At 37.0% G+C, this 21029-nt stretch overlaps 2 protein-coding genes across 3 annotated transcripts in view; both read left to right on the forward strand.

The window, feature by feature from the left end:
- ccdc57 (coiled-coil domain containing 57) overlaps positions 1-3463 on the forward strand; it is a 97778-nt gene extending 94315 nt beyond the window's left edge. For both annotated transcript variants that reach the window (XM_088070358.1, XM_088070359.1), the window contains one exon: positions 2024-3463. In XM_088070358.1, the coding sequence (XP_087926484.1) occupies positions 2024-2238 (215 nt within the window). In that variant the 3' untranslated portion in view covers positions 2239-3463. The remainder of the gene's footprint in view (positions 1-2023) is intronic.
- A 3415-nt stretch (positions 3464-6878) lies between these two features.
- fasn (fatty acid synthase) overlaps positions 6879-21029 on the forward strand; it is a 91679-nt gene continuing 77528 nt past the window's right edge. Inside the window, exon 1 of the mRNA XM_088070210.1 lies at positions 6879-7171. The gene's annotated coding sequence lies outside the window, so the exon portion shown is untranslated. The remainder of the gene's footprint in view (positions 7172-21029) is intronic.

The raw sequence follows: 21029 nt of genomic DNA on the forward strand, positions 1-21029 counted from the left end.
AGAGTTTACCTCGTCTTATTAGATTTATTTTAGAGTAATATTCACATGCAACATTATTAGTAGAAGTTATGTGTGATTCGCATTACATGTACTGGTAGTGGTAGCTCCACTAGCTCACAGTTAAAAAAAGAAAAAGAAAATTAGAACTGCAGGTAGCTCATTACATATTTTTCTTTTAAAGGGCTGACATGTGAAAGCATGAGAGACTGACTTTGATGAGCTTGCAAACCAGTTATCAACAAATGATCCACAAAACAACAGAACATGTAATTGTCAGATATGTCTGTAGCATCTAAACTGCCTTGTGATGTTTATGACACTTAAATAGTTGAAGATGTTTTAAGACACAAGAGGCTGAGTTTTCTTTGAAGACCATCTTTTCAAGAAAATGTATCTACCCTCTCCCTGGACATGTTTTAATGAAATATTTTGTTGAATGCAACTGGTTGTCTTATATGTTTTACACTATTGATCAAACTTCTTTCTTGGCTTTAGTTGAGCAGTTACTGGCATTCATTGATACTCACATGTTTTGTATGTATGTTAATGCCTTAGCTTAAGATAACATTAGGATGTGAGCAGTGGTGGAAGAAGTATTCAGTTAAAGAAGCCTACTAATATACTCTGAAAATTATCCATTACAAGTAAAAGTCCTGCATTAAAAATCCTTTACTTCAATATAAGTATCCGTGTCAGCTTCAATGGCCAACTAAGTGTGTGTGTGTGTGTACACATCCATGAAATTTGACTCTGGTTTTTCCTCAGAGTACACACAGACATTGACAAATAGCTAAAACAAGGACAACTGAAGCTGAATAAGCTGAATAAAGGTAAGCTTAACAACTGACACAATGAAACTGTTATCAGTAATATAATAGTGCAGTGGTTCAGAGTCTAAAGGATGCTGGAGTAACTATGAAATTATGAAATTATGATGAAATGGAATGGAATATGTACATAAGGTAGGTGGATATGACAATTGGCCTGTATACAGTAAATATAGTGATGATATTAATATGATGGTATGTAAGTGTTATCAGGAAAATATAGCCTACTCAAAATATAGCCTACTATTGATTAGTAGAAGAATAGTGCCACAACATGTTCATTCTCATTGTTTTATATGTAATGTTTTTGGATTCATGTTACCGCTGAAATAATGTGCACTTAGTTATTTATTGCTGTAAATGTTTGAGGTTGTGCTCATTTTATCTCCTTTAATGGCTGAATCTACAGCAATTTATCATATACTATAAAATCACAATGTGTTTGTAGCGTGGCTGTCTCATGAGAAACACAAGGCTCTTAAGTAAAATATTTACACCACTGGTTGTGAGTAATTACACACACAGCAGCACCAGAAAATATGATTTTTTTTATATACTGTAATTTTATTTTACATTATGGAAATAGTCCCTCCAAAATTAAACAGAAAAAATGATTATTGCTGTCTCTCCGCCACTCCCCATAAAAACTACATTGTCTGTAAGTGTAGTGAATGTAGTAATCAGTGCACATTATGCGTTAGTAAGGGCCCAGTATTGCTACAAATATAGTCACTGCTGTCTGTCCTGCTGGACACTATTCAAAACATGGATGCAGGTGGAACTATTTGGAGCTTCATATGACTGCGTGGCAGTAAGATCAAGAAGTGTCGTAACTCTCTCTGTTAATGGCGCTGATATACTGTACCTCCCTTTGCATCAAAATACACATAGGAAACCATGGGTTAATGTGCTGAACTTTTTACTTAAGTGCAGCAGTTAATAACAAAATAATTTAAAATCAGTCCTCATTGAAATCTGCTATCTGGGATGCACATCCTGATCACTTTTTTTATTTTTGTGGTTTTATTTTTATAACAAATGAAAGCATTCCAAAGTAAAAATAAAATCCTCTCTCTGACTGCTACAAATTTTAACCTAATCTAAGTTAAATACACCAGCAAACATGTATGAAGTATGTGAAAATGTGTCATCTTTAACAGTCATTAAAATTGCACCTGTCTTGTCTGCACCTAAAGGTGAGGGTGAGCTGAGCAGGAGGGAGGTGGAGGAGTCTGGTGCTGTGGGTGTCCAGATGACTGTGCATGGTATTAGAGCTCCAATCCATAGCCAGCTCGCAAGTGAGGCCCAGCAGAAGAAAAACCCTAAAACCCCATCAAACGTGGTTAAGACCAGACGACCTGGATCAGCTGGCAGTATCTGTAAGATCAGAAACTACAATGTTAAGGACTGACACACTCACACACACACACACACACACACACACACACACACACACACAAACACACACAACAGTCTGTCTAACTCAGCCTGTGAAGGCAGTTGTATAAAATCTTCTATGGTTTTGGAATAGCTTTTTCTAGTCTGAGGAAATAACCCTGGTTGGTGATGTCATCAGGATTATTTCTGTCACAAATGCATAAAGTAACACCCGTATTATAAAGAAATGATTTTTGAAAGTGAGGGCCTAATAAAAGTAAGGTTTTTAGACATTTAATTTAATTGTAGCTTCTTTCCTCCTGATCATGATGGCCTAATTTATCAAGGGTGTGAAGGGAACAACAAGGGAATTCCAAACCAAATCAAGAAATGCTTCAGATACCAAAACTCAATATTCTTCTTTACATTTAAGAAAAAAAACTTATGGTTAGAGCATTTTTTAGGTTTTACTGCTCCTTTGAACAAGTCTGAGCAGGCAAAGGAACCAGAATAAACATGGACTTTAAGGCTTTAAGTGTATTGAGTATAATCGGCAAATTTTGTTTTGAATCTAATTATTTTTAAAGGTCCTTCTGAGGGCTTTATTTTTTACTGTTTCCCATTTGTATTTGAAATGTAGTCTTAAGATTTGTCAGTGAAATTGTCTGTCAACTGATTGATCTCAGTGGCTACTTATGAAAGTATGTGACTCATCAGGGGAAAGGAGCTCAAAAGTAAAAAAAAAAAAAAAGTTACTTATGTGGTCTTCCAAAGACAGGGTGCACTGGTGGTTCATGGTTTTAGCACCAACCAAGAGCTGCAATGCCCCCCCAGGTTGTTGTGTGTATAGATGTTGTTGTTTATCATCTGTATTCTCTCTCCCTACACATTTCCTGCCATTTCTCCACAACTATCCAATTGAGATGTAAAATACTCTAGAAAATAATTTGAAATGAAACTAAGTCGCCAAGATGACTACTATCATTTTTGTATTTATGACTAATATGAACAGGAATACACTGTATAATATATCATCTGAAATGCTTTCATTCATGCTGTTTTTTGCAAAATGCCCTCTCTTACCTGTTAAAACTGTCTGATGTCTCAGAAATCAGATTAATCTTTATGGTGACTTTCCTCATTCAGAAAAAAATCTCTGCATTTCACAATCCACTGCTCTGTCATTCTGCACACAGGCTATGGAATGATTTCATATCAAACATGCCATGGAATGAATTTCTATTAAACAACATACAAAATTACAGCTACAAAGTCTACAAAACTCTATAGAGAAAACTAATTCTATAATAATCAATTCAAAATACAAATGTTTTACTTTGTGTGATTCAATGTAACTGTCATCCATAAAATAACAAATAGGTACATTTGTTTAGCCATTAGTCTATTTCACTATTGATCACAGGGTCACTGTGCTCTGGCTTATCTGTCTGCCACAGTAGGTCAGTAGGGGAAAAAAACTTTTCTGAGAACATTATGCTCTGTGAAAATGTGAACTCCAGTAACCCCAAGGAGTCAGCCCACAGATGTGAGTCAGACGAGCTATCCAGGCTACGTCATCACTTGGAACCCGCCTCTTAATCACCCTATCTCCGAGCAGCACCATCCCCACTATTGTGAGTGGATGAAGCCTCACACCCTTGCTCTGTGATTGGCCAATTTATATGTCATCCAGAATACTTTGATATGTGTAATGAACATGATAAAAATTTACAGCCTGCCGTTAAAGTTGAGAGGGAAAGAAGAGAGATGTTTAAGAGTTTATTCATATCTATATTGTATTCCCAAAGTGGTCATTAAAGCCTAATATACTTGCTGATGAATATGACGAAAACAACAACAACAACAACAACAACAATAATAATAATGATGATTATTATTGTTGTTGTTGTTGTTGGTGGTGTTATTATTATTATTATTATTATTATTATTATTATTATTATTATTATATTAATATTATCATTATGTGCCAGTTTGTGACAGTAATTACCTGATGTTATGAATATTTTCTTATTTTATTAAATAAAACTATTTTTGAAACATCTGGTATGACTGTTAATAATAATAATAATAATAATAATAATAATAATAATAATAATAATAATAATAATTGTTATTATTATTGGAAAATAGTAGTAGTAGTAACTAGTAACTCGTAAGTTATTCTTATCAGTAACACCAGATGTTACCAGGTCATTACTGTCACAAACTGGCACAGTGAATGTAACAAGAACGGAGTCCGCACAAGAGATTTAGTGACAATACTAATTTATTAAACTTAGACATACAAAAACAAACATACAAAACCACCTGAACCACAACAAATAATGCAAGTTGGATGTCTACTGGAGGAAGGAAGAAAATGAGTCAGCACCTGGACCAGCTTTTGTAGCTGGGAAGGCCTAGCTAAGTGTAATCAAGCTAATGAGCCTCCCATGTGCAAGCTGCCTGATGATGCTGGCCACGTCAGCCTCCAAGATAGTGGGAGGGGTGTAAAATCCCCCCTTTTAAAATCATAAATAAATTCATATATTGATATCTGAAACACAAAACATAAATCAGAGTCTGAGACAATACAGTGAAAAATAACATTGCCCCACATCTAACTTGTGGTCTACAAAGTGCCCCCCTTGGAATAGCCATGAGACAAACAAACTCCCATACACAAAAATATTACAAAATAAAGTCACAAAATAGGTACAGGGTAGACTTATTTGTCTTTTTAAAAAAATTTTGTTTAAGAAAAAAATAGATTCTGTTCCTAAATCCTGCTACATCTTTTGGCATCGAAGGAGGAGTTGATGTCTCACAGCCTGGGAAAAGAAGCTGTCTGGTGCTTCGGCAGCAGATACTTCTGTATCGTTTTCCAGATGGCAGCAGGGTGAACAGGCTGTGACTGGGGTATGGTTTCGTCTGTTTAGTTAAACTAAAGGTCAGTTAGAATTGTTTTTATCCATGCACAACAGCATGGCTCTTGAGATGTTAATCACATAATGACAGTCTCTCGGACTCAGTAAAGATTTCTGTGATGTACTTTTTTTTTCTTTTTTTTGCATCAACATGAGCTGACATTCATTATTGACATATCTCCACAACATCTTGACAACTCATCTACTAGGATGCCTGGAATATGGCACTTACACTTATGGTAAAACTCCCAACCCCTAATTTTTCAACTAGTGCAGTCATCTGGTAAAAGTGTTGCTCCTCACTTTTATTTATATCCAATATACTCAAAACTAATAATATGAGCTAGAACCTTAGTTGTACTTTATGCTTGATGCTACTTAGATGTTGAAATTTCATACACACTAAACTAAGATGGTAAACATTATACCTGCTAAACATCAACATACACTACAATTATTACTAACATTGGCATGCTGATGTGAGCAGTTGGCTCAAAGCACCACAGTGCTGTCTTACCAGACTTGGGCCCACATCACATTCAAGATCCAGTATTTTATTGCCATGTCAACATTAATTAATTGGAATTTGCCTCAGTGCATCTCAAAAGCAGACAAAAAAAACCCCACAAATATTTACTAGACAGCAAAAACACTTGACAGAAATATCTAATCATTTGGAAAACAGACCTACGGTATCCTATAATAATAGGTCAATGAGTCTCTTAAGTACATGTGCTGCTACACCCATTTCGTTTTAAAGTATGTGTTGCTTTGTGCTGAAGCCTACCTATTTTAAAAGTGCATGTTTGCTTTTTCTATTGCTACATGTCAGAGAGGGTCAGTGTTTAAGTTGTAAACAGCCTAAGGATATGTGAAGTTCCTGAGGTGAGATGTTCTGTAGCTGAGACTCTGGAATCTCCTTAGCTGCATTTAAAATTGTCCCCTATCACAAAGATAGTGCACTATATAGTGTATCACAATTTTGTTGTGGTGTTCAAATTCTCAGCTGGTAATTTTTATCCACTAGTATGAAATATCCACAACGCACAACACATTTGTGTACATACCTACTTTACTATAACACATCCATGGTACATGCGATGTACCCTACATTTCCAGGGGGAAAAAATTCAATTTAGCCTCCAAAATCTGGTTTGGTTATTCCCTATATAGTTCACTATTTAATGCGCACTGCATAGTGAATGAGTAAATAAGGGGACGTTTCGAACACAGCTCTTGGCGTCAGGTGCTTTCCAAATGCAAGTTTTAAGAAAAGAAATATTATAAAAAGGATTAGCTTAAGAGCTGCACAGTTTATCAAATTTCGAGAGAGCATTTGTAACACCATCATTTGTAACACCATCATCTAGTATTTGCAGTTTAGTTGTCATATGAGGCGACCAGCAGGTGCGTATAGCGACACTTTTCAAGTTTATCTTCACGTAGACAGACGCTCCTCGCTAGTATGATGTAACTGTCCCTGTAGTCTGCTCTCGTTTGTTTCGGAGGGTGCCAAAAAGCTCGATCCCGCCTTCTCAGCCTTGATCGACCCCTGATTGGTGTTGTTACCCTTTCAATGACGAAGCCTAACGCGTATCAACTTCACGCCTCATGCCTAAACCCAACCAATCCAGCCAACGAATACTACGAGTACTAGCCAATCAGAGGGAGAGGTGGGAGGGTCGTCCGGTGGGGTGGAACGGCGGTAGAGACAGTGGGGGCCATGAGGAGAATCAGTATGAACTCCAGTAACCCCGACTCATTATTTCTGTCTCTCTCTCTGTGAGTCCCGGGGCGTTCAACGAATGGCTCCATCAGTGGCTGTATCCGACAGCCCTGCCTCTTTTCTTATTGGACTGTGCGGCCCAGCCAAGTTGTCAGGCCATGTGGCGTGGCCAGGCAGGATGTGAGACATTTAAATTCATCAGTGAAAAAGATTCAAAGACACCAGGACGCTAACGTTAACCTTCTAGCGAGAGAAGCGACGGAGACAACCCTAACGTACAGTTACAGTGAGAGACCAGCACCTGGACGACGCAGGTAAGCTGATCTAGCTAACAGTTATTAACTGCAGTTGGCTACCCAGCTGTCTTTATTAGTAGCGCGCGTGTGTGTAGTATATCTTACTTTATTTCTTGTGTCGAGACAGAATGATTGTAGCTTTCACTCAAAAATCTGGCTGTAAAGTGTGTCCTTGCTTTGTTTGTCAACGCCGAAAATACAGATTAATTTAACTGCATGACTTGAATGTTTGCACATCACGCTTGCATTCGGTATGACAGTGCCCTACATGCTGCATCGCCATGCAGCTTCTATTTCTATGAATTCTAACTTGTGGAGATGGTTCGCATCGTCTGTCTATGCTCTTAGGATGGAGACAACGATCGAAACAAAAAAAAAACAAGCATATTCAGCACCACCTCTGGTGTTACTTGTTCTCACAATGATTGACATTGGATTACGGAATAGAAAACGTTGCTCGTGATAAAGACCACATTAAATACACACGCACACACACGCTTCAACGCCCTTGGTCATCGGGGCTCTTCTATAATATAGTAGTATTGTTGTAAAGGGATGAGGTCGTCGTTAGATGCTGCACTGAAAGGCTGCACTGTACTGACGAAAATAAACCATCTTTACTGCACTACAGCGAGGCTTTTGGCCATTATGATGACTTGCAGGTTACTGAAGCACAAGCCGTCCTGTACTTAAATTGAGTTAAATTGAACAAATTGAAATCAAAGATATCTGAAATTACCTCTTGTATAGACACACTGACTGGTACGGAAGGGTTTCAAGTTATATGGTTAAGTTAAATGACATGAAAAGAAGAGTAAAGTCAGTTTACTTTGCTCGATTTTACACGTGGTCGAGGAATTTGTGCATTTGTGGTTGAGGGGGCTGACAGTATAAAAAAATAAAAATAAATACTGACAGGCAATCCACCATCTTTCTTTCCAACCACATTATCAACTTGGCCTGTTTATGAGGCTCAAAAATAATATAAAGTAACTGAACAACATAACAGCTTCAGTGCACTTTGCATTGATTCTATAAATCAGTGGAACTATGCTGGAGATATTCCCCCAATAGAGTGGTGAAGTAATGAGTCCTATAATGCAGAAGACCGTTAGCCTCTTAGCACTCCTGGTTCCCTTCTCCAAAAATCTTTGGATTTTTTTCATGGGTTTTTGGTAAAATGCCCTAAATAAGGTCTGCGGTTAACACAGGCTAAAGATATTTAGATGTTTTGTTCTGCAACATAAAATATGTCCAGATTTTAAACCAGATTTTTGAACTTTTAAGGTTTTACTCGTCTTAAAAAAGGCAGTTGCTAACAAGTGGCTAAATGGGACTACAGTGTTAGACGTCATCACAGCAGACACAGAAACACATTAAATACACTTGTCCACCGTCACAGCTTTATAGTCTCGTGCTCGAACTTGTACATTTATCTGTTTATAATATTTTTCGATCGTGTTTTACCATGTTTTTACAGTGTTTGTAGTGGTGACGTTTAATACGTGCAATTGCTATGTAGTTCGTGTTTAGCCTAACAATAGCTTTTTGCTTCTGGTGATTTAATTTTACGCTTCAAAACACACAAAAGTGGTGTTCATCTACGAAGATTATCACGCTAAACAAAATGTGTAAGTCTCGCAAACTTGTGTTCGTCACAGAGCTTATTTTTGGCAATAAGTGAAATTCCCATTAAAAAAATCCCATAAGGTTTTTGACGAGGGAACCAGTGCGATGCTTACTTCTGGTTGGCCTACAAAGATATGTCATCCCTTCACCACTGTATTAGTATTCTGATAAGGGTGGCAGAGAGTGCTGTCTAATGAATTAATCATTTTTGGTGTTGATACATTTTTATACATGCTGCTGACCATCACCGGATGTTAACCGTTGATTGTACGTCGCAGTGCACCCGGGTCTAATCATGTGGGGTGGAGCAGTGGCTTTTTTACAATCTAGAAACAAGTTTGTCCTCTTCACCTAGGGGAAAAGGATCAAGTCAGGTCTTGTCATGTGGTGCTGCTGGATGAGTTAAGCAGTCTAACTAAGAGCGGATTTCAGTCAGAATGACCCTTAAAGGAATGAAAACATAAGGGTTTTTTTCGGTGAACAAATATTGTATCCCTTTAATTAAGATCGAATTGTTTTAATGAAAGTATGTGTAATTGAAAACAGCTACAATGAAGGTGAGGTTTTTCCTGTAGTTTAATTTTTTTTTCAATTTTGTAGATAAGCAAATGTACACAGTATGATAACCATCATCTTTCATATCACGGTATACTTTAAAAGTGGTATATTGCTGCAGATGCCGACAACAGGCATTCACAACTGCATGAACAATGTTTCCTGTACTTAACGTTCACTTGTCTTTCAATACTTTGTCCTATATTTTCTCTAAAATTCCAGTAACAGAAAATATTGAAAATATGGAGTCAACTTCAGATGCTTTAAATATTCTAAACCATTCATATATGCTCTTACCAGCCTCCTAAACACTATACAGGACAGGTCTTGTACCATGTGCAAACACTTTGACACATGAGAGGTGACATCAAAAAATGTTGTAAGAGATTTTGGAGAAGTGAAATTTATGTAGGCTATTGTGAAATAAACCTAAGCAAACCAAATGTAGCTAGAGAACGTATTGAAGTATTAAAAGTAAAAGTATGCATGCAAAAAGGTTTAAATAAATTATAATAACTAAAAGGGAAAGCAGCAAGTCCTCATACATACAGATATATAAGACGCTGAAACTATACAGTGTTTTTTGGGATTTTTTTGCATGACTCACAGGATGGTAAAAAAAATAGTTGCCAATTAATTTTCTAATAAATCGACAAATTGTTTCAGATACATCTGTATAGTTTCATATGGTTTTTGGGCAAAAATCTAAATTTGGGAAGTAGTTAGGTAATAATAGTAGTGAAGTAAACAATACAATATTTATCCAGTCCAGCTGTTGTTAACATAACCCTGCTAGCGATGTTGGCTAACTTAGCCTCTGTGTACCTGCTCTTGATGTGCGAGATGATTGTGCCTCGGGATGGGATATTATATGATGGTTCAAGCAGATGCATAATTTTCCCAAAATTCTTGGTCATCCAACCATACTGGTCAGATGTCTTTCTCCATAACTGTGCAGATTGACAGTTTTTTTTTTCTGCCCGCTGTGCACTTCAGTTCTTCCATGCTAACGAGGTGATGGTGAATTGCTGTTGTGACAATGTGGAGGATCTGGCCAGCGTACTTGAATTAATGTTTTGTAGTGAAGTATTATGTAGTAAAGTGTAGTTGTCGTCGCTATGTTGTATTTGAACACAGAATTGCAGAGTTTATGGATGGCATTTTTATTTTTTGGGTCGACATGGTCCCACACAATTCTTTGCCATGCCCACTTCATCTTGCATTGACCCCAAGATGAGCGCCTTGTCATAAATTAGTTATATCGCACCCTGTTTTTGGGAATGCTTGTCATTGAAATCTGCTTTAAAATAAACAGTTCTACTGAGAGCTAGGATGTACAGGAGAATAGATATTGTTTTTAATAGTAGATAAATTAAATTTCACAAGCTTGAGCAAATCGTTGATTAATTGTTACCCCTTAACTATTACCAACAAAATAACAATGTATAGTAAAAATGTATTCATGTTTTGGGGCAATTAGCTTTAAAAATTAAAATGTTGGAGAAAAAATAGGAGTGGGAACCCCCCATCCATGGAAATACACAGTCTGACTAATAAGTGGAAAACAATTAGTCATGTCAGTAGAATCCTATGTCCAATGAAACATAGTTTACTACGCTAGCAAGCAGGTCGAACCTTGGTAATGACCTAGCAAAAGACACATTTTCTAGTCTCATTGAATCTGCTGGCCACACTATAAATACACCAGATATAAACACAGAAATGCTCAGCTTGCTCAGTCTTGTCACAACTAAGATACCTGCTGACAAGAAATTTTTTCTATATACACAGTTAATTACTACATACTCAAAAACTTAACCTGTATTTTTAAAAAATCCAAAAGTCAAAATAATGAAAAGAGATAGAAGTATCATAATTACCAAAATTCACAACATGTTATCTAAAAGAATGTTCTGCTTCAATCAAGCAATATTACACTCAAGGGTGTGCTTTAACAAAATTTGAGCATGACAGTGTTGTGGTGAGAACCAAGGCTCAAGGGCTCAAATGACATTATACATCTAGTAACAAACAAGTGTATAATCAAAATGTATTCATGTTTTGGGGCAGTTGGCTCTCAAAATAAAAAGATTATTGCATATGTTATCTCTGTTTCCATGGAAATACACAAAGTCTGAATAATAAATGGAAAACAAACAGTCACGTCAGTCAAATCATATATGTAATTAAACCTAGTTAATACTCCAGGAAGTAGGTGGTCTGGATATCGGGCCACTACAGATTGGCATTCTCATAAACATGCTGTTACTGGTATATAGCACTTTGGCCATCCCCACACTGCTGTTACCATGTTTTCAACACCACAGATGTTAATTACGTACAAGTGAAAATATGTTTTATTAAAATGGAAGGAAATAATTAGTGAATACAAATGCAACAATATGATGAGATTACCTCTACATGTCATCGTAATAACTGGATTTAACTGCAGCAGTAGAGAGTACAGTGGCATATTACCAAAGGCTGTGTATCAATGCTCAGTAAATGTACTCATGCCATTAAATATGCAGGAAGTACTGAAGTTGTTTGAAAAGACCAGTGCAGCTATCGTGATCTTGTTAATTACAGAATGCTGACATCAAGAACATGTCATCATTCTACATGATTATCAGTATGTTACTTATATACTTTACATTACAGAAAAGTGTTACACTCATAGACTGCAAGCTGACTCCAGAGGTGATATATTTTAGAAATAATTATTCTAAAAGATTAAATGGGAAATGATCAGTGAGTTGGCTAGTCTTCGCTGGTTTTACTGGTATTAGGTGCTAACTCCCAACTGAATTAAGGTGGAACAATAAAACAATACAAAATATGACAAAATCACACTATCTCAAAATAATGACAACATGTCTCATATTGACAGATATTCATTCGCTATTTCCATTCAAAATCATGAGGCTATCAGAATCTCAGTGAACGTAAACACAGGCTTTTGTTTAATATAATACTAGTAATTACAGATTCTAGTAAACTAAAAGATAGTTTGCGTTCTTATTCTGTAAAATTGCTCCTGCAAGAAATAATGCATGAACAGATCTTCTCTTAGTTTTGCTTCTGTCCAGGAGTTGTTGTTATTTTTGTTTGTACCCATTGACTTTTGGGATTCACCAGTGTTATTTTTGCTTTTATCTTAGGTAATACACATTTTGGTATGGTTAAGGCAGTCTGACTAAGATGGGAGAAAAACATCTTTTTTTCCGCATATTGTTGCCCAGTGCAAGACAAAATATTTTTTACATTTGACATGCAGCAAAGGGCCACAGGTTGGAATTGAACCCAGGCCACTTCAAAGGCCTCAGTATATGGGGAGCACACTATCGGGTGAGCTAGAGGTTGCCTCAAATCTGAGGAACTTTTATCTGACTTTTTACTTAACTACTATTATATAACGTCTTTGCAAATTAAGATTTTTGCACACAAACCATAGGAAAATTCAAGCACAGCTGAAAAAATAAGTCAATTAATCAGATAATTAATTGCAGACAATTTTTATTATCGTGTAAGTCATTTTTCATGCAAAAAACTTGCTTTGTTTCACTTTATTTGTTTCAGTTATTTTAATTTTTAAATGTCTTTAAACTTTTTTTCATGTTTACTTTTAATACTTTTTACAGTGTGGTATTAGGAATTTTAACTCAGGCTTAGTCTAAGTAAAGGATCTGATTACTTCCTGCTGCTGCCACTGCAAATATTTTGTTATTATTGTTTTTTTGTTTTTGATTTTCCTGTAACACCAGTACTAACACTCTGGGAAATCAGATTTACTCTGTTTAAATTTATTCAACAGTTGGCTTATGTCAGTTTTACTACTGTAGGAGTTCTTCTCACAATATTTTTTGGTATGTTGTCTCCAGTGTTGGTCATGTGCCAGAGTCTGCACCCAGCACAGGAACTGCCCATCTGTAGTGTTTGGTGGGCATTACCTTTGCTTACAGCTGACTTACGATCAGTGGGATTCAACATTAAGCACAGATGGTCAGAGCAGATTTGGATGGTTGATGTGCATCCAGGGCTGACTTTTTTTTCTTTTACTTTTTTCTCCTAACAGAAAATTAAGAGAATATTATAAGTGAAATTTAAGACAGTATTGCAGCATGAGACCCATTGAATCTTATTCATGATTGCAATATGGCTTGATCACAACATGTTTACATTCCTTCAGCCCACTAGCTGAAAGTTAACTGTTACAATAACGAAATGTGGCAACTGAGCCTATTCTTCAAAACAACAAAAAATCATAAAACTGTTTATAATTCACCTTTTTGGAACAAAACCATGTACAACTACCAACATATTGTGACAAGTTATATTATCAAAAGTAGAAATATAAAAGCTCAGATCCTTGGAGAGCTGCATTGCCTTAAATGTTCCACTACTCTACAGTACCTAGCACTGTCATTTATTCAACCATTACCATTAACCATAACAAAGCACAACAGCTTGAACACAACAACATAGACGTGTAAAAGTAATAACATGTAAAAATACTTGTGTGACATTTGAAAGATTGACTAAAAGAAAAAGTGGAGCCATCAGTGAGTTGGCTGGTTTTCAGTGGTGTTACTGATATTAGGTGTAACTGTGAACTGAAGAATGCAGCACATGCCCACAGTAATGCCCACAGGTAATCTCATGCCTTTTCTAACTCAAATTGGAAATGCTTGAACTTGAGTGGGGATGTCTGTAAGCAATACAAATCAAGTAAATACATTATTAGCACATGAGTAACTGGACAGTTCAGTGTTTCCTCTAGGATTTTTTTCAGCAGCGGGGGCAGGCTCTCCAGGGAGCCGTGGCGGCTTAAACAAATGACACTTGACTGCAGATTTTAGTTTTATGCCCAGCATAATGCCCCTTTTTATTGAATGTTTGGCATGAAAATCGCTTTTTAAAGGCTGAATGTAAAAATACATCATGGTGTGTAAATCGCTTAATGCTATCAATTAGTTTACTCACGTTAGCGACACTGAGTTGAGTTGGCACCGGGCCCAATTAACTTAAGCTACGTAACCTTAGCTGGCCATCACTATTTCGCGAATGTTTATTTAAGTAATAAAATCTATTATAAGTTTTCTTAAGCTAATAAGTCTACCTTTTCTCCGGTAAGTTGCACGCTATTTTCAAGCCGACACTCCTCTGACTCTCCGACCTGATGCCTGGATGCGAGTAGCTAATTAACGTCGGCACCAGTTAGTTCTGCTGGGGGGTGGGCGGGGGCGGTGGTATCTACCCCAAAGAGTAGATACAGAGCAAGATAGTTATCTGCCTCAGCACTCGCGACACCCAACGCAGTGCAGGACTGTGCTGTGATGCGGCGGTGGTGTATTTGCAATTAAAAAAAAAAAACAACCAAAAAAAAACGACATTTGAAGGAGCGGTGGGTAGGATTTAGGAGTGGTGGGCCGCCACTCCTAAATGAGTGTAGAGGAAACACTGCAGATTTTCCTGATTCATGGCACATTGTGATAAAAATACAATATAGTTAAATGACCAATTACTTTGTAAAAGTCCATGGAATTGTAGGTGAGTATTTTATTTGTTTTTCAGGGTCTTTAGGATCTAGGTAATGTCCTTTATTGCATGTGGATCCAATGAGAAAAGAAAATAACCAACCGCTGGCAGCTATTTTGAAAAATGGTTGCCACGGCCACAGGGGTCAGAGTTTGAGATGGCCCAGTATCCAATTTTGTTCCAATATATTCATAAACATGTATGCCAAATTTGGTGCTTTTATCACAAAATTAACAATTGTTAGGATATACTGAGCTATGCCAACCCAACTATTAGCCTGTTTTTACTACTTTGCCTAGATCTAGACTGAGTAGTTTATAGGTAGCAGTAAAGTTTGCCGTTTTATGTTCATACACATGGATGTCACTTTTTGGCAGTGTTTATAATGTGTCTATTCAGAACTTGGTGGTTTATGCTGGTTATTGTTATCCATGTGTCAGTTTATGATTTACACCATTAGTGAACTGGCTGTTATTTTTCATTTGATCAGCTGTATTTTCTCCTGGGGAGGTTTCACTCTTCAATGTAGTGAAATTGATGTTCATTGACACTGTTCTAAAATGCTCCTTATCCCCTGCTTGAAATGGTATGATTATTATATGAATTCTTAAAGAGCAGTGATTAAGAAGAGGTCGAATAATTCATTTAGTGATTAGGAAGGTGTGCTGTCATGCATCTTTGGCCACATGTCTTGTGGACAAATCAGATTGCTTGGACAGAACTACTTGTTGTAACATCCATATTTAATGCCATTCAGCCTTTCAAAAACAACATTTTCATTGCAGTTCCAATCATTTAGCCTATTTTTCCCATCATGCCTAATGCTGAACTGAGTAGTTTTTAGTTTGCAGTTAATTTTGCTCTTTTATGTTCCAAAATGCAAATGTAAGTTTTTGTCAGTGTTTTTATAATGTGTCTGTTTAGAACATGGTGGTTTATGCTGTTTTTTGTAATCTTTTAGTTCATTCATAGTTTACGCCATGAGTGAGTTGGGTGTTACTTTTCCTAGTCTGAGCTGTAATTCCTTATTTCTGGTGATTTTTTTTTTTTTTTATTGCATTGAGTCACTAAGTCATTATGATACTGCCTTGCATTGTTCCTTGTCACCAAACTGGTGAACAATTCCACAGATGAAGAAGTTGTAACAGTGAAGTGCTTTGGCAGTGGCCGAGCAATATTTTCTATAGCAGGCAAAACTTTGAAATCTTTCAATATTTGCAAACTGTTTTGAAACATTTCAAAAACCTGTTTGGTCATCATTGGCATCTGCTGGCAGAAGCTGGCATAGCAGGTATTACTTACTGTTAGTGTTGAAAGCTCCCTTTTCCCTAGCCCAACAGGCTACCTAAATAGGTGTCATGTAAATACAATCAAACCATCATTTATTTATTTAATGACCTAATGATAGTCTTCCTATGCTACAGTTACGGTCTATCACAATTTATCGGCTTCATTCTTTAACTGAAAATGAATCTAGGGTGTCAAGTCAGATTCCTTGTACGTATAAATGGCTTGGACTATTAAAAATATTTTGGTGTCTTATGTATTATATTTTGTGTATTACGGTGTCTCTGATGTATGGTGCTGTCTTCATCTAACAGGAGAGATTATGCTTTCTTTTCATGCTCATGCTCATTGTGCACAAAACTTTTTCTAGCATTGACTACTTTCTTACTGATAATCAACTTCTCCCGTCACTCCCTTCCTGTGTGTATGAAAGTATTGTGATATCAGACCATAATCTATAAACCTTGTCGCTCTTAGTCAATATACTGTTTATTTACCCCATTATTCTGAAAGTGCCTTTTATATAGGCAACTCTCTTTCTCCCTTTCAATATCAAACCTGGCCTCCAGCTCAAAAAGCTTTTTTTTTTGGTATTAACGCAGAGATAGAAGACCGTCCTACTCTCTATATTACAGCTGTTGTTTGGGGTTTAGTTTGTAATTTGTTTTCATGCTGTGTTTTGTCTTGTACATGCTCTGTATATTTTTATACCTGTCGCATACAGTGTGTGAACTTTGATATCTTTCTAAACCATACAGGCATTAAAAATGTAATGCAGGTACTCAAAGATACATGAAACAGGGGGCTGGAGGACAATAATATAAAGCAATAAAGACGATGATGAAATGTTAAATGGACTGCACTTGTACAACTGTCTAGTCTTGCGACCACTTAAAGCACTTTTGTCACATTTACCCATTCACACACACATTCATACACAGGTGGCCAAGGCTACCATACATGGTGCCACCTGCTACTCAGTAACCATTCACACTCACACTGATGGCGCAACATCTGGAGCAATTTAGGGTTTGGGATGTCAGCCAAGGATACTTAGACATGTTGAATGGAGGAGCCAGGGATCGAACCGCTGATCTACCTCTGAGCCACAGCCGCCCTGATCTTCTTCTTTAATGTAGCCTTCTTAAATGTACTAAATGTTTGTTTAAGGAGGAGCTCTCAGTTCTAATATAATGCTCCATAGTCAAATGGCAAATAATGCGTTGTATTTTAATTGTTATATTTCATTAGCAAAATTTGACCTTCCCAAATCAATAAATGTTTAAATAAGGGGTCCTGGGCAACATTCGGTGTCCCAGGTGCTCCTCCCTCTGCTTCTGCTTCCTCAATCCCTGCTGCTGTCATTGGTGTTATTTTAGGGCCCAAGTGATGTCTCTCCTCTTAATCCAGAGCTGCCAGTTCTCCTTTTTGGCAGTGCTGGAGAGTACTGATGACCTTGCATTGGGTTTAACCTCAAATTCTCATGTCCTTAAGCTGCCTGGTAGTCGACTTGCCCACAAACACTCTGCATCCAATGTCAACTGAGCAAAGGTCTGAGGATAGATGCAGGATGACTGCTCTACATTAAGGTGGTGATAGGTCGTATCATGGTATTATAGTATACCAGTGTATTTAGAAATCCCGGAGGTATGCTTTTCAGTTTCATCATAAGTACTCCACTTTTTATTAAGTCATTGTTTGTAGTGCACAGCACGCATCACCAGAGCTAAGTTGCCAGTCTCTACTTGATTGGTCTGCTGACATGAAAAGGCCCGGCCTAGAAACAAGGAACAAAGACCACACAGATATTCAGTTCAACATGGATATGCCCACTCTTGTACACAGAGTAGTCTATCAGCAGACTACAATGTCTGCTCTGAGAGCTTTCATGCATTCTAAGAGGGACTCCTCATTCCCAAATCTGCCATTCAGTGCCAACACAATTACATATGCTTCAATACTCCAATTTGTTTAGTGTATCAAACTGCTGAATTACTGCCAATCTGACCATTTTAAAATTTCACATTTAATGTTTTGCTGTTGAAAGCATTTGACCATTCCACATATTTATTTGCCCAGCAGCTCACTTTATTATGTTACACAAATGAATCTGCTTTAAAAACTGCAAATACGTTGATTGTTATAGGGTACTCCTGTGCTCATGCATGTGTTGTTGCATTTGTTTTGAGAAGTAAAATTTGTCAAAACTAAGTAGAGAGGAAATGATCTCATGTTGTACATTGCGATTTGGTGACAGGCCCCAGGAAGTTCAGAAATGTCAGAAATTCACAATGGGTCGATTGGGTTTTTAACTCTTGGCATGTTTGGTTTTGATGTGGTTATTGTTCCAAAGATGGACACTTTCAGTTTCAGAGTGTATTCAACGTAGTGGCTAGAAGAGAGGGGCTGTTAATAGGGCTGTGACAGTATGGGTATTTTCTGACCACAGTGAAAAAATGGCATTTCACTGCAGTTTTTATTTTAAATTTTTTATTTAAAAACCCTGATATACTTTGCCAGCTTGGTAACTTGAAGGTGAATTACAATAATCTAAAACACACTCTGTTGAAATTAATATTTTAAAAATACAAATTATTGGCATGGAAGATTGAAAAAGAATCGGAGGACCGGGCCATTTTGCGGATTGCTCAGGCTGACGGTTATCTAATAATGGTTTGCCCTTCTTGTATCAAAAGGCATGCCTCAGGGCTCCATATTAGGTCAACTGTTGTTCACCATATATGCACATTGTCTTTGTGACAATTTTTCAATATGCTGCTTCCCATTTTTATGCAGATGACACAGTTATCTACTGTTTGTCCCCCTCAGTAGTCCACACTCTTACATTTCTGCAGTCTACCTTTGATGTTGTTCAGTCCCATTTGATTCAACTCTACTTTGCAAAAAAAAGCTATTAAATTTTCCACCCCCTCTGCTTGGAATAATTTACAGCAGGACCTGAAACTGTCAGAGATTATCACTATTGGGGAATTAAAGTCACTTTGAACAAGAAAATAGCACCCTTAGACTATGTCATTTCTACCCAAATTCTCGCTAAAATAAAAAATTGCATATATTAATATATTTGACTGTTCAGTGTTGCATTTAAACTGGATGCTGTGTTCGCTCCTTATAATGTGTGAAAGTTGTATTTGTCTTGTATTTATTGTTGTAACTATGTTTTATTCATCCCTCTTGGCCAGGTCCCTCTTGGAAGAAATTTTAAATCTCAATGAGTGTTTTATTTGGGTTAAATGAAGGATATATATTCAGTAAAAATCAATGAGATATGTATGTAATTGTTTTTGTAATGGGGAAACCCTAGGCTTATTTTTTTCAAATATCCCCCTTTTGACAACTGTTAGGAGATCTTACTTAGGTAAAGACATAACCTCCATGGAGATAGGTGAAGGCTATATATTCCCTCAAAAGTGGCAAGGTACTGGGATTAGACAGTCCATGAGTTGTATTTTACAGACAACTTCTCTCAGCAGCTAATGTGCTTTTTCTTTCTATGATTCTGACCTGTCTTGAGAGAAGCTATTTTCCCAATCCCTATAGAGCACTGTACTTTAAAAAGAAAGAGAAAGATCCTCTGTTACGTGCCCCTTATAGATCAATGCTGATTTTCGGATCATTACTAAAATTCTAACTCTGCAACTTCAATCAGTAGCCCCTAGTCTTATCCACTCTGACCAAACAGGCCATCATTTGTCCAACAATATATAAAGGTTTTTCTTTATATTCTTTTCCACATGAAAGCCTGTCCATCCCCAATGCTGGTTATTTCTGTTAATGCTGAAAAAGCATTTGATAGATTTAGAATTTGACTATTTAATAGCCATTTTTATTGAGATTTCATTTTTATCCCTGTCTTAATTTCCTGGATACATATTATTTATAGTTTCCTATGGTAATTATTAAGACAAACACTCAGCAGCAGAGGCTGCCAAACAGGTAGCTGACTGAGAAAAAGTAATTTAATTCACTGGGAGGACTGCTTGCAACCTTGAAAGTGGAACGTTTACCTGTAATTTCATTCAGTGTATGAGATGACATGAATCCATTAACACAGCTTAAATTTATATAATAATATGACAACTTTGACCAATCCATCTGTTTTTATCGTCTCTCTTTGATGACATACACTTTTAGTAATAAGTGGATTTTCAAGCGTTTATAAGAATGTATATTAGTTTCGTCTGGATTATGTGAACATCATATACTCTAATCCTCACTTGGAGAAAAAAAATGGCAACAAAATGTCATTCGTGCGTGTTCGGCAGCACTAAACCTCTACTGCTTTGCACAAACCTGCTAGATGAAGCAGCAGGTGACAACAAACCAGCCCACATCTAAGAGAACTGTCTGCAGTGGAAACACTACACAGATCTAGGACATGTTGATAGGGTTAATTTTGTTTCCAAAGGTAATATACTGCTAATATACTGACCTTTGAAAGAAATTTAGCTTTTGTTACTGTAGGGATGTAAACTACATGTATTGCAGCCTGACAATTATGTGGGGAGAGTGAGCGAAGGAGAGCGAAAACGAGGGAGATAGAGAGACCAGCGAATCCTGAAGACTCTTAACAATCTGGCCAACCAAATCATCTCAAAACAAAAAGAAAATTATATCAGATATTGGAACAAAATCACTAAACCCTAAACAGAGAATACATGCTGGCAGAATACCTGACCACCATGACAGATATAAAACAAAGAAAAATGTTGACAATGTACAGACTGAGTGGACACAGCCTGGCCATAGAAACAGGCCGTCACAGGCAGAGCAGACTCAGGGAGGCCAGGCTGTGTTCACTCTGTCATCAAAGAGAAGTCCAGACTGAATCTCACCTCCTACTACA

Source organism: Plectropomus leopardus, chromosome 19 (genome assembly GCF_026936395.1).
Source record: "Plectropomus leopardus strain MGB_pleo_1.0 chromosome 19, ASM2693639v1, whole genome shotgun sequence".
In the NCBI taxonomy this organism is placed as follows: domain Eukaryota; kingdom Metazoa; phylum Chordata; class Actinopteri; order Perciformes; family Serranidae; genus Plectropomus; species Plectropomus leopardus.